The sequence below is a fragment of the Vipera ursinii genome (assembly GCF_947247035.1).
Source record: "Vipera ursinii genome assembly, chromosome: 1".
Taxonomy (NCBI): domain Eukaryota; kingdom Metazoa; phylum Chordata; class Lepidosauria; order Squamata; family Viperidae; genus Vipera; species Vipera ursinii.
Genome location: NC_139512.1, coordinates 69,044,947 through 69,060,084, shown reverse-complemented (window position 1 = coordinate 69,060,084; position 15,138 = coordinate 69,044,947). Strand labels below are relative to the sequence as shown.

The following is a 15,138-nucleotide window of genomic DNA, read 5'->3' as shown; positions in this document are numbered from 1 at the left end:
CCCAAGATTCTAGCTTGAGCAGAATCTATGATAATGTGAGATCTTTGAGGGAGGGGTGAGCAGAGAACGTTTCACAAGCTCCCAGACAGGTTTTGTTGCCATCCATTTTGTAGGATCTCAAACATATCCCAATGCTATACTATGGATGTAACTCCTTACAGCACAAACACAATGAATCATTAAACTTACTTTTCCAAAGAAGCCTTTGAAGAACTTCCTTTCCTGGAGGAACAGGGGGGACAAGTCGAATGCTATTACTGTAGGTAGCTAAAGTGTCCCAGGTTTCAAACCAACATATACATATAAAAATGGGGATTGAAGGAAAATAGGGAATGCTTAGAGTTACCCATAGAGGATGTGACAGGCAGAGGTGAAAAGTCCCATGAAAATGCAAATAAAAGGCTTTACATGGACTTTTATTAGGACAGGCTATAGCTCTGAAATCAGTGGAAAGAGGAAAAAAGTATAATCAGATCCAATTTCATGCAAAATGTTTGCTTCATTTTGTTTGTTCCCTTAGCTTTTAGTAGGGTTACAAGGCAAACTTGGCAGCAGACATGGACTTGTTCCAAACTGGGTGATGATGACTTGGAACACAGATTAATTTATGACATTTTGAAAACTGGAAATATTAACAGAGATCAAATAGCATGAATACTGGGGGGGGTGCCTTTAAAAAGTGTTCAAGTCTATGTACCCATTTAGAAATCATATTTCTAAAGCTGATCTGACAAAAATGTAGAGCATCTTATATGCCAAGGCTTGCTCAGTAGAATCTAATGTATTTCTCTAAAAGGCTTCACAATAAATTCTTGTTAACATCACACAAGTTATTCTTTCTGTATACTTCCTTTCAGAAACTGTCCAGGAAATTGAGTATTCCACTAAAAACTGGAATAGCAACTTTTGCAACTTCAAGATGTGTGGAATTCGACTCCCAGAATTCTCTAGTCAGAGAAGCTGGGAGTTGAAGTCCACACAGCTTAAAGTGCAAAGATTGAAAAACATTGCTCCAGAAGTTCTGGATGACAACTTTCATTACTTTTTGCCAGTACTGGCTAGGAAGCTGGAACCCAACATCTTTACACAGCACAATTTATCTCCTCTCTTCTACTATAAAATGTTTATTATCCAATATTATCCAAATTCCAATTTGCAGAGGTAACATACAACGTATATTTAACATACCCAGTTAAATAAATGGATTTTACAATTTGATATGCAATTAAATTTGGTAGAATCAATATACATTTTACATGAAGCTTATTTTAGAGCTATTTACCTGTTTTAATCTCAAATAAAAGCCTCAATGTATTTTTCTCAAAACTATTGATAAGGTATGGAAGAAACAAGAGTTTAGCTTGCTCTTGTACTAATCATTGGTATGGCATATGAAATATTTTTATTCGCACCATCATAGCCTTCCAAATTCATAGGTTCGTGAAAGTTGGGAGAAAACCACTCCATCAATATGATGTGCTACTGCAAATGAGTATTTTCCCCTCTTAGAGACAATACTTACAGAATCTGCAAGTTGTCATTTTTTCCTATAAATTTTCCCATATCTGTCACATGCCTATGAATTTCTCTTGTACAATCAACAATGGATTTCTTTCAATCATCACAGTTATTTTCTTGCTGACACAGACAGAATATATAATGAAAAAATATATAACAGATACTATGCTTCAGTGATCAAAGTAGCTTATTATTTACAGTACAATTTTACAGAATTCCCAAATAATTGTTGAAAATAATAAGAACATAAAGCTACATAGTTTTTAAAACTGACTGTCACACTGCCAAGTTAAGCATTAAATATCAATATAATCATCTTTCAGAGGATACACCAGAAGCTATCTTGTTTGGAAATTATAATTAGTTTCATTTTTGGAAAATGTTAACATGGAAAAAGTTGAGATGATTCAGAGACAGTATTATTGGTGGAGAGCATGCAAAATGGATTTAGAATAGCTATGTAAGTTAATATTCAGAAACACCACTAATATTTTAAATACAATATGTTTCTCGTACCTGCTAAAACAAGAACATATATTAACAAATGTATCATACTTGCAAACAAAAGCCTGACATGTTAGAACATCAACACTAAAGACAACTTTAACTAAATTAAAAAGTATGAAGGAAATATAAAGATGTGTTGAGAATTTTGGAAGCTGCGGTCACCAACAGATTGGGAGGGACCAAGTCGGAAAACAGCTAAACAGCTCTAATATCACAACCCCTCCCTTTCTGTCAGAATCAATCATCCCACAGTTTAGTTCCTATATGTTAGGTTATCTATTAACAACGGTTATTATTTGCAAGACCATACCATCATGTCCTTCCAAAATTGATTCACTGTTTTGACAAAGCGTCTGACATGTTTTTTGTGCCAACAGAATTCAATATAGACCAAAGTTTAAGCAGTTAGCACAACACAGTGTTAAAATTGATTTAATTCTATTTCCAAGCAAGCATTCCATTTAATTAGAACTTTATAATGCTGAATATCAAGGCATGAAATTCAAAACATAACTGAAAATAGAATTAGTGAAATGCCTCATAATGGAATAGGTAATAACAAAAAGATTCCCATTCTCTGTAGTTTAACCGAGCTTGGATATTTTTTTCTCCTATGTAAAAAAAAAAAGGGGGGGGGAGTGAGTATTCCTAGGAAAAGGAAAAGAAAACAGGAGAAAAAAGGATGTCTTTTGGAGTGGGGGGAACGTTTCATGTAATTTTTTGTTATATAGCAATTATCCAAACCCAGTGAATACACTAAGTGAAGCAAGAAACAGACATTAAAATGTCTAAAACAGTACAGAACAAAGGGTGCAGCTATTCACAAGCCAGCCTGTTGTGTCAACATAATAAGGCTACATTTGAGGAGAAAATCTAGACTCAAACCACCTCTAAACGGCTTAAGGATTGTTTTGAGAAAAATCACGTTCTACTGCTGCCTTCCCCAACATGGAACATTTCAGAACTTTAGAATGCCTGAGGAAATACATCAGGTTAAAATGGGAGTTCACTCTATAAAATTGCATTTCAGATATGCTTGTAACAAACTAGTTTATATGACAAAAGCATATGCCCGTGTGACATTAGAAGTCTCTTTCAATAATTAGCAAAATATGGTTTGAAGAAGAAAGAAAAAGAACTTCAGCAAGGGAAAAAAAAATCAATTAAATTAGCATTGCGGATCAATATTTTTAATTACGGGCTCACTTTTGTACAAGTGCTTAGAAAATATTTAGCAGCTCTTTTCATATTTCTTTCTACTCTTGAGATATTGCAAATATTAGGTTAAAAACTAGTTAAGAGTAGTAATGACACCTTTTAACTGAGTCAAGAGAAACACCAGTGGAAAATTGAGATTACATTAACTTCTACTACTGGGTTTCGTTCAGAAAGTCTGAAGTAGAAGTCACACAACAAATGTGTCTTTCTAAATTTATTTTATTTTAAATTGTCCTGCATGTAATTTCTATAAACAAATTTTCTGTGCTGTTTAGTTTTAGAGTCTAGCCTGCTGTTCCAGAAGAATGTAATAGTAAACAGCATAAGCTAACAATACCAGTTGGAAGACCATTATGGCATGTGTTGTTTTTATTAGCGAGGAATCTGGACTTCAATCTTCATCCCATTCTTTCCCTCTCAATTTCTTCATATACAAGTGAAAACAGATGTTGAGAATGAAAACTCTATGAACCAAATGTCAGCTGTTTAACTGAAAACCTCTGAACAGATATGTGTGTGTGTGTGTGTGTGTGTGTGTGTGTGTGTGTGTGTGTGTGTATAAAAATAGTAAATTGGTCTAGGTTGCTTAGAATAGAGAATTAGTCCAAATAGTTAAGATGTTTAATATAAAGATAATGAGCTCAAGGACAATAGATACACCATACTTCAAAGACTTCAAACACAACATTGATATTGATAATCGAAGTTTCTCAGTATTATTTAAGGTGTGAGATAGCTACTGCAAAAAGATTGTTTCAACAATCTTCTTAAGCTATACTTTCTCAATAATAATATGCAATACTTTTGTTCCTTTAATAAATAATGTGCTGCTTTTGGAAAAAAAAGACATGTACAATCTGAAGCTGGAAATATGTAATATAAATTAATATACATACAGATTTTAGTCTTTTCACAGCATCTTCACATATATGCATTCCTCTGGATTCGTCCACTTCTACATGTCCCAGATACTAACAATGAAAGGGAAGAAAAAGATTCACATTGAAAGAACTTGTTTATATCAACTGACCTGTATCTAGTTACCCAGATTCAATAATTCAAAATTTTTGAGTAAGCTTACATAATGCTGCAAAACATCACGCAACAATGAGACCTGTAACCAAAAGACAGTTCAGAAATGTCTTGATGTGATCCAACAAAACACATCAAAAAGATGATCAAAGAAAGTAATCCATTAAAGTCGGGGCAGTCCTCAATTGGCCCAAGTAATCTAACATCAACATCCTTCTCTATTAGCACTTATGAAAAAAGATCTTGCAATGACAGTTGATTGCAAACTGAACATGACTTAACAGTATGATCCACAAAAAAAGGTAAACGAATTTATTTATAAACATTATTTTTTTAATCCTCAACAGATGAATAGTTCTTGAATCACTAGAAATATGCTTAAAATTTGTGAACCTTTTGAATTTTCAGTATTTTTGCATAAATATGACCTGAAACATGACCTAAAATATGACCTTAAAACATGATGTTTTCCACATATCCTAAAACTAGATATAAAGTAAATGAATGTCTGTGTGTTTTATTTATTTATTAAGGAAAATTACCAAAGCTACACATTTGTGTACAGCAAAGGAATCTGAATCTTTGCTTTGGTAACTAGTATGGCTCCCTTGAGCAGCAATAACTGCAACTAAAAGTTTCTGATAAATGTTGGTCAACCCTGACACTTTGGCTTGGAGGAATTTTATCCCTTCCTCCTCACAGAATAGCTTTAACTCAGGGATGTTGGTGACCTTCCTCACATGAAGTGCCTGCTTCCGATCTTTCTATGATATTTTTATAGGATTACGGTCAAGACTTGGCCGTTCCAAAACATTGACTTTCTTTGACTTTAACCATTCTTTGGTTGTACCTGAGTAATTTTGATTGTTGTCCAGTTGCCTTTTGAAAAAGCACTTTTGGGGAAACCATGACTTGGATGACTGAGAATCTCCACAGACAATGCCACAGAGCAGCATACATAGTGTTTCCTTTTTCACTATAATAAGAACCCTGTAAAGTAGATTGAGTTGAGAGCCTCTGACTGCTTAGGGTCACCAAGGAGGCTTCATGGCTGCTGGGTAACTACAGCCTAGGTACCCTTGAGGCTAGTCCCATACCCTAATAACTTACTAATACCACACTGGCTATCATGCTGGTTGAAAAATTCCTATTTTAAAACAAAAAAAAATCCAGAACTGAACACCTGCAACGCTGTATGCTTATTCAAAACCATTCTTTTGAAGAGAGATAAAACTCTAGCTATGTTCTTTAGATCAAAGGCAGCTAAAATATTATTGTAGCCCTTTAAGAACAGCTAGAATCACTTGCCAAGGGAAAGAATGCACTTTCTCTGAAGAAAAATGCCACTCATCCAGAAAAAGTTGTAAAATTACGAGGTCCCATGTACAGTTGGCATTTTAATAAACAGCTTCCTGACTAGCAATGTGTTTGTGACAAAAGGAAAGTCAAATAGAATACAGGGTTTAAGAAATTTTCAAAATCTTCTCTGACTTTTGATCTTTTTTGGCTACTGCCTTCTGACAGGTTGTTTCTCAAACTCACTGAAAATATTCAACTGCAAATACTCCTTGCCTGTTTTTTGCTTTAATGAACTCTTGGGCAGGCAACTCTCAACTGTGAAAAACAAAGGCAGTACAATAGACAAATACTAGGTATTTCTATCAGGAAATAGGGAAACACGTAAATCAGGGTTGTCTTGACTTGGTTTAATTTTCGATATTCAGTAGTTAAACAAGAACTAAATAGAGATGTCAGAAAAAGAGTTATTATGAGGGATTACAGTACTGCAAGACATTGACAGTAATGTCAGAAAATTATAGGAGTTTGCAGAGGCATGTGCTTTTTCAACTTGAGCAAATAGAACTCCTCCTGCATATTCCTGACCCAAGAAAAATGGAAAAGAAAGTTGGATGTACCGATTTTGTAAATAATTTAAACTTATAACCCAATCAGTTCAGAGAATTAAGCATTTTCCAATCAAGTCAATCATAAACAGTAGTGTTTAAATTCCACAGGTTTGCCTAAATAGTAACTGGCGGGCATAACACTTCAAAACCAAAGATCAGCAAATCAGTGTAGAAGACAAGAGAAGGACAAGGTTTTAGTGGTTGGATCTGTCCATCACCCACTTGAAAAAGAGGCCCAGCAAAATCAGTATGAGCTACATACTGAATGCTGCAGCAGACTCTATTCCAGTGATGGCGAACCTTTTAGAGACCGAGTGCCCAAACCACAACCCAAAACCCACTTATTTATTGCAAAGTGCCAGGGGCGCATCAGCATTATGGTGCCCTCGGGGGGGGGGACAGGGAGGCACTTTTAAGTGCCGCCTCTGGCACGCAAAAACCAGGGACACAAAAATGGGGCACCAGGCTGCAAGGCGCTGATACAATGTGCTGCACCACGCAAGAACGGGGCAGGGCTAGTATCATGCAGGAACTAGCCCTGCCCCAGTTGTAGCATGCGCATGCTAGCAGCCCCGTGCACACACGCATGCAAAATGCTTCCCCCTCCCTTTTCTTCCAGTCCACCAATCGACAATGGTTGGTGACCTCTGCTCTACCACCTATACTTGAGCTTGCTAGTTGGCCGCTTCGCCTCCTTTGTGCTGGGCGGGGCTCCTGCTCTGGGTGGCGGTGGCAGCCTGATGGACTCGCTGCTGCCAGCAGTGGTGCGCGTGCCAACAGAGAGGGCTCTGAGTGCTGCCTCTGGCACGTGTGCCATAGGTTCGCCACCACTGCTCTATTCTATTCCACAAATTCATAAAAAGGAAGTTAAAATCTTTTCTTTCCAGAAGTTCAAGGATTCCATTTGTATCTTACTAACGAATAGAACTGCTGCCTTAAACTAATTTTCTGTTTTAGTATCTTTTAAAAACACCATTATAATCATTCTTTCCGTGTCTTTCTTAAAATCCTTCTTGGCCAGCCTCGTGATTTATGCTAGTTTCCATTTTCTTCAGTTCAACTAGACTCTTATGTTTGTTTATTATAAGACTTCTTCCTGCTATATAAACACTGCAAACTAACTTTTATACTTTATCTGATGGCATGTCGGTTTGTGATTCTAATTACTGTTATATTTTAAAGTCTCTAGTACAGAATTCATTGCAACACTCCTTAAAAGCGTATTTACACAAATCTTTTTTGTGAACCAATGAAGCTTCTCAAACATGCTAAATCAAACACAATGGTAGTAGTATATAAGAAGAGGGGGGGAAATGACAAGTCATTTCTGACACAAATGAAAACCTCAGTGTCAGTTCTTAATGTTTTTTATCACATTCTCCCTACAGTGCTATTGAGTCAACTTAAGTCAACTCTTAAGTTACGTGAAGTCAGGTATAAAACATAAAGTGAATACTATAATCACAAATTGAGCCCAAAATTTCTGTTGCTAAGCAAGAAAGTTGTTAAGTGAGTTTTGCCCCATTTTGCAACTTTTCTTGCCACAGTTCCTTAAGTAAATCCCCACAGAAGTTTATTTAGTAACACAGTTGTAAAATGAATCTGGCTTCCCCATTGACTTTTGCTTGTCTTAAGGCAGGGATGTCAAACTGCCGGCCTACAGGCCGGACGTGTCATCCCAAAACTGCGCCCACCCCATTGCCGGCAATGAAGAAAAAGCTCTGATACGTTGCGTGACATCACGTGACATCATGAGTTTGACATGTCTGTCTTAAGGTCACAAAAGGTGACCACGTGACCCTGGGAAACAGCAACCATCATGAATATGTTGCGAAGAATCCGAATTTTGATCACGTGACTATAGGGATACTGCAATGGTCAGAAGTATGAAAACAGTCATAAGTCACTTTTTTCTGTGTCGTTGTAACTTCAAACGGTCACTATACAAATGGTTGTAAGTCAAGGACTTCCTATAGTTTAAACCAGGGGTCAGCAACCTGAAACAGTGAAAGAGCCACTCGGAACCGGTTCCCTCATAAAAGTAAAAACTGGGAGCCGCAAAAAGTGTGTGCGCATGCGCGTACATGTACGCATGCGCAGAACAGGGTTTGAAGAGTGGAGCCAAGGCGAGATATGCAACTACCCTGCATATTTGAATTGATTGGTTGAACTTTTTTAGTCCCACTTTTTTTTTTTTTTGGACTGCACATGGCAGAGGACTGGGAGCCGCAGGAGTTGGCTGAAAGAGCCGCATGCGGCTCCGGAGCCGCGGGTTGCAGACCTGTGGTTTAAACAGAGTGAAACAAAGGAACTTCAATTCAATAGGCTTAGTGCCTCTTTAATGAAATAACAAGGGTTTCACAAGAAAGTGAAGATAAATATCACTTGGGGAAAACAAGAAATTCTAGTAATTGTTCAGAAAGCTGACAAAACTAGCTTTTTAAACTGAACATTCATGTTTCAAGCATTCAAACCATAACAGTTTGGGTTCAGAGTAATCTACGTTAATATAAGATTTGTTGTAACTATTTTTGCTGAATCAATGAAATCTGCAAGTTCGTATCTAATGCTATGCCATAAATCACGATTTACAAACCATAGCGATGATACAAAACCAATGACTTATAATATGGTTTTAAGGCAATGTATGAAGTAAGGATCTGCTACACTTTACAGTCAAAACCAAAGAGGTGCTTTTGTGGAGGTTTGATTATGCATGCTTCATCTATTGGTTCCCCCTTAAAGAAACTGCATCTTTTTCTGGTTCCCATAGTAGCAACACAATCTCAGGAAAATATGCTTTTGAAGAAACCAAGAAGAAATGGGCAAGGGCATGCTGTCAGCCTCTCCTTAACTCAAACATGATTTTTCACTGCATCATGCTGTTATGGGAAAGGCTGGGAAAAGACACAACTTCTTTATAGAAACACTGATTGGTGGGGCATGTGCACCTATGCTGACCCTAAAGCACCTTTTTGGCTTCATATTCAAAGCACTTTATGTCCCTAATGTGAAACCAGGCAAAGAGTGAGCAGGTGATTTTTAACTGCAGCATCCCAGTTGAACCTACAAAGTTAATCTCTAGATACAGTTGTCTATGTGGATTAAAATTACAATTAGACATTTTAGAATTTTCAGCCTTACTCAAAGCTATTTTATAACACTGTTGTACAAAGAAATGCCACAGGGCAAAATCTATAAATTCAAACTTGAAAGCATTTTTACTTGCAAAGGAACATAAAACACAAGTACTTAATTCAACAATGTCTGTCTTTTCTAACAGTTCTTCTTTTCTCATGCCCCTTCAAATCCTACAAATAATCCAAATTAGCCTTCAGAAAATATGCTTTGTCATTTCACAAAAGAAACCATTCCAAAAATTGAAAGTATATATTTATTTACAACATAGTTTATACCTTAATCAGATTTGTATCAATGCTGAGCCAATAATTTATTGTGTTTAAGGTGATCTGTCTCAAATGAAGCACCATGGTTTCTCTGAGAAACAAGCCCCAATTTTAAACCATGGCTTATACATCCTAGTTTTAACCATGCATTACTGTAATTCAGTGTAGGATCCTGAATTACAATTGCCTCTGCCCTTGCCTGTCTATAGCCATGTAATCCAATAGGAGCCAAAAGAGAACTCTTTTTAAGCTGCACTTTTTTATCCCCAAATATCAAAATCTATATTTGCCTTACTATTTCACAGAAATGAAAAGAAAGTGCTTAGCAAAGTATAGATAGATTCAAGATACGTAATACCCTTACAAAAGGAGATGCACATAGGTGAATGAATCTATCATTAAAAGAAACCCCAAAACACAAATATTACAAAATAATTTCTAATCAAACAGGACCACCATCTTGTACCAAACTTTGGGTGGTTCACAATCAAGTGATAAAACCACACCCATATACAATAAAAATATTAAAAATATTAAAACCTAAGTCCTGGCACCGTAGCTAAACTTTCCCATGAAGCCCACAACAGGTCATTTTCACAAAGCTCACCCTCTCCCAGTGCTTGAGGAAAAAGTCAGGCCTTGAGCGCTTTTTGGAACGTTAAAAGAGAGGGGGTGGGGCCTGCCAAATTTCAGGTAGATGGGGCTACCATGGAAAAGGCAAGCTTCCTAGGTTCCATTAGATGACAACATTCAAGGGAAGGGTCTAGGAAAGTGCCCACCCTATCCAATCTCATAGGATGGGCAGATATTCTTAGGAAGAGCTGGTCCTGTGCCATACAAGGCTTTAAAGGTAATAACCAGCTCACACAACAGAGGTATTACTTAGATTGCAATAAAAGCAACAAAGTGGAAAATTACCAGGAATTAGAAAACAATCAATGACTATTTTGTCTGCCTGTAAGACTGACTCTTGCTTGTTCCAGAAACCATAGTTACAACAAAATCTGCTTTGGCGTTTTGTCTGTGTCTGTCTGTCTGTCTGTCTATCCATCCATCCATATTTCCTAAATCCAAAAAAGGATATGAAGGGGTTTTTTTTAATTCCAGAGCTTTTGCTTAATTTAGGATCAATTACTAAGATGCCCTGTAGCATACAGTTTCCCAATCTTTCTAGCTTTGCAGACTGGAGGGGAGGGAATAGTTCCACGCGAGTGACTGGCAAGCGCACACATGTGAGCACAGCTCCGTTTGCATGAGCATGTGTTCACCCGCTGCTTGTACACGTCGGGATGCGCATACGCATGCCGCTTCTGCAGCCCAGTTCTGAATAGCTCACAGCCCAGTAGTGGGCCACAGGGTTGGGAACCCCTACAGTAGCACCACTAGAAAACCTTAGTATTAAAGAAATCTGCTGGTTTCTATCAGCCCAGCTTGTCTTAGGTCGTTATGAAATGTACTCTCCCTTCACATTCATTTAAAATTGCTTCCTTTAACACAACCATTTGTTACTTCCTCTCATCTGAAGTAATCATAATGCCAAAGAAACCAAAAACAAAACACGGTTAGGAGCATAATGTAAAGGTTACATCTATTTATCAGAAATTATTTCAAGACATGAAGGCACATGAAGAATAGACTCCCTGTGGGATACATATATATATATATATATATATATATATATATTTCTTTAGTGTGAATCACACTTTCTGCCTTTGCTAGCAATTTTCTATAATTAACTTTTTATGTAAAACTATATATTTCTGACTAATATGAAAGACATGCAGAAGCTTTTATAATCCTAGCAATCTGGAGAACATTTATTTAATAGATAGGGACATTTTTATTAAAATACCCTCTGAAAAGGGCAGAAGGTTAACAGTATTTCAATTAACAGGCTTACAAAATAAGCTTGCCATTATGGTAATTCATTCTGGATCCAGAATGCTTCCTTGGAGGAGGGAACAGTTCCACCTGCTTTGAAGGAGGCATTGGTCTGTTTCTTGTGCCACAAGTTATCAGTGGACACAGCAGTACTGGACAATTTTCATCCGGTGTCCAATTTCTTCTTCTTGCAGAAGGTTGTAGAGAAGATAGTAGGCTACAGCTTCAAGTGAATAATCTTGATCCATGGGTCAGGCTTCAGAATGGGGCACAATATCAAGGTGGCATTGATTGTGGTTATGGATGACCTCTTACAGGCCCAGGATGAAAGTGGTACACCTCCATCTTGGCCCTACTTGATCCATCATCAGCTTTTAATACCATTAATCATGGTATCTTTGGAGCCAGCTGAGGGAATCTGGAATGGAAAGCAGTTCTTCAATGGTCTTCCTCCATCATCGAAGGCCATTCTAGTCAGTGTTGGTAGGGAAGGGAGAGATCTAGTCCTAGGCCCCTGCTTTATCAGGGCTCAACTCTCTTTCCACATCTACATGAAGTTGCCCGATGTGATCATTCATTGGCACAGGGTAAGGTAAAGGTAAAGGTTCCCCCGCACATGCGTGCTAGTCGTTTCTAACTCTAGGGGCTCATCTTCGTTTCAAAGCCGAAGAGCCAGCGCTTGTCCGAGGATGTCTCTGTGGTCATGTGGACAGCATGACTAGACGCCAAAGGTGCACGGAGCGCTGTTAGTTTAGTTTAGTTTTAGTTAAGTTTTATTTGATTTCTATACCGCCCTTCTCCCTAGGGACTCAGGGCGGTTCACAGGGCATATATAAATAACAATACAAAAGTTAAAAGGAAATTAAACCAGTGCCCGATTAAAAACAACAATAATAAATACTAAAAATCAATTTAAAAACCCATATTCCCCCATCAGGCCAGACCAGCTAATTCAAATAAGTGGGTCTTCAACCCGCGGCAGAAGGATCGGAGGTCTGATGCCATCTGGAGCTCAACCGGCAGTTGGTTCCATAATGCCGGAGCGCCCACAGAGAAGGCCCTCCCCCTGGGGGCCACCAGTCGACATTCCCTGACCGGAGGCACCCTGAGGAGGCCCTCTCTGTGGGCACGTACTGGGCAGAGGGAAGTTGACGCCGGCAGCAGGTGGTCCCCGAGGTAACCCGGACCCATGCCATGTAAGGACTTAAAGATCATGACTAGGACCTTGAACCTCACCCGGAAGACAACTGGTAGCCAATGCAGCTCGCGGAGCAAAGGTGTAACATGGGAGTACCGGGAAACTCCCAGGACAACTCTCGCGGCCGCATTCTGTACCAGTTGGAGCCTCCGAGTGGTCTTCAAGGGAAGCCCCATGTAGAGAGCGTTACAGTAGTCAAGGCGAGAGGTCACGAGCGCATGAGTGACCGTACACAGAGCATCCCGGTCCAGATAGGGCCGCAACTGGCGCACCAGGCGAACCTGGGCGAAAGCCCCCCTAGTCACGGCCACTATATGGTCTTCCAGAGTAAGCCGTGAATCTAGGAGGACTCCCAAGTTGCGAGCCCTATCCACGGGGGGTAAAAACTCACCCCCCAAAGAGATGGAACATTTTGAATGTCCCGGGATGCCGGAATGTACAGCCACTCAGTCTTGTCAGGGTTGAGTTGAAGTCTGTTCCTCCCCATCCAGACCCGAACCGCCTCCAGGCAACGAGACATCACAGCGAGGGCATCACTGGGGTGGTTTGGGGTAGAAAAGAAAAGTTGGGTATCATCGGCGTATTGATGATACCCAACTCCAAAACCACGAATGATCTCACCCAGCGGTTTCATGTAGATGTTGAACAGGAGAGGCGAGAGAACCGACCCCTGAGGAACTCCACAAACGAGAGACCTAGGGGCCGATCTCTGCCCCCCTGCCAACACCGACTGCGAGCGTCCCAGGAGATAGGAGGAGAACCACTGAAGAACTGTGCCTCCCACTCCCAATCCCCTGAGACGCCGCAGCAAGATACCATGGTCGATGGTATCGAAAGCCGCCGAGAGGTCTAATAGGACTAGGACAGAGGAATATCCCCTATCCCGAGCCCTCCAGAGATCATTCACCAGAGCGACCAATGCCGTCTCCGTGCTGTACCCGGGCCTGAAACCCGATTGGTAGGGGTCCAAATAATCCGCTTCATCCAGGACTAGAGGGAGCTGATGCGCCACCACACTCTCAACAACCTTCGCAAGAAAGCGAAGGTTGGAGACTGGATGAAAGTTGTTCAATACAGCTGGGTCCAAGGCAGGCTTCTTGAGGAGAGGTCTCACCACCGCCTCCTTCAAGACAGTGGGGAAATAACCCTCACTCAAAGAAGCAGATATAACCACCTGGAGCCAGCCTCGTGTCCTCTCCCTAGCTGCATAAACCAGCCAGGAAGGGCACGGGTCCAATAAACATGTGGTAGAGCTCAGCCTCCCCATAATCCTGTCCACTTCATCAGGGGTCACAGCATCAAACTCTTCCCAGATAACATTGACAAGACCGCCCGTGTCCTGATCGCCAGACTCTGCCCAGCTGGAGTCCAAACCGGTCCGAATCCGAGCGATTTTATCCGACAGATGTTGACTAAATTCCTCGGCACGACCCTGCAAGGGATCCTCCCTCACCTCCTGATTAAGAAGTGAGCGAGTCACCCTAAACAGGGCGGCCGGGCGATTATCTGCGGACGTGATGAGGGTGGAGAAGTAATTACACCTCGCCACCCTCATCGCTGCGAGATAAGACCTAATATGGGTTCTTAACCGCAACCGGTCGGGTTCGGATCGGCTAGACCTCCAACAGCTCTCTAGGCCCCGTTTCCTTCCCACCGTAGTGGTCCTATTTTTCTACTTGCATTTTTACGTGCTTTCGAACTGCTAGGTTGGCAGAAGCTGGGACGAGTAACAGGCGCTCACTCTGTTACACGGCACTCGGGATTCGACCCGCCAAACTGCCAACCTTCTGATCGACAAGTTCAGTGTCCTAACCCACTGAGCCACCATGTCCATATATATATATGGACCCTGCCCCAGGGTGCCCAAGTGATGTCATTGAGGTACTTTCCTAGTGCCTGATGCCTTAATTGGTCTAGATTAAATAAATTGGCTTCAGCTCAACCATGACAAATCTAAGAGGCTGTGGGTTTTAGGGTTTCCCATATCTAGTCATTTGCCATCTTTAACTCTGGCTGGAGTGATATTTGTCAGTCAGAGCTGGTGTGCAATCTGGAGGTTCTCTTGTACTCATGGATCAACTCAAAAAGCAGGTAGCATCCATGACCAGGAAAGCTTTTACACAAATACATCTAGTGCACAAACTGAGCCCTTTCTTAGATTGGGGTGTGCTGTTCATAGTCACTCGTGCCTAAGTAACCTTCCAATTGGACTGCTGTAATTCATTCGATATGGGGGCTGTCCTTGAAGAGCATTTGGAATGTGCAACTGGTCCAGAATGAAGTAGCACAGGTAGCAATGAAAACCTTTTGGTATGCCCATATAATACCACTGCTGAGCGATCTGCACCAGTTTGCAAGCAGGCTTATGGATGCAATTCAAAATGTCAGATGTCATCTTTAAAGCCCTACATGACATGTGGCCAGGTTACTTGCCTATTCCTGATGCTTTCCGCCTCTCCTACTAAATATG

At 40.2% G+C, this 15,138-nt stretch overlaps 1 protein-coding gene across 8 annotated transcripts in view; it reads right to left on the bottom strand.

The window, feature by feature from the left end:
• Nucleotides 1–15,138, bottom strand: part of NUMB (NUMB endocytic adaptor protein) — an 88,180-nt gene that overhangs the window by 20,766 nt on the left and 52,276 nt on the right. For 4 of the 8 annotated variants that reach the window (XM_083350543.1, XM_083350542.1, XM_083350547.1 and 1 more), the window contains exons 3-4: nt 4,140–4,214; nt 190–267 (exon numbers count right to left, since the gene is read on the bottom strand). In XM_083350543.1, the coding sequence (XP_083206669.1) occupies nt 190–267; nt 4,140–4,214 (153 nt within the window). The remainder of the gene's footprint in view (nt 1–189; nt 268–4,139; nt 4,215–15,138) is intronic. The other 4 variants (XM_083350545.1, XM_083350548.1, XM_083350546.1 and 1 more) reach the window with 2 other exon arrangements.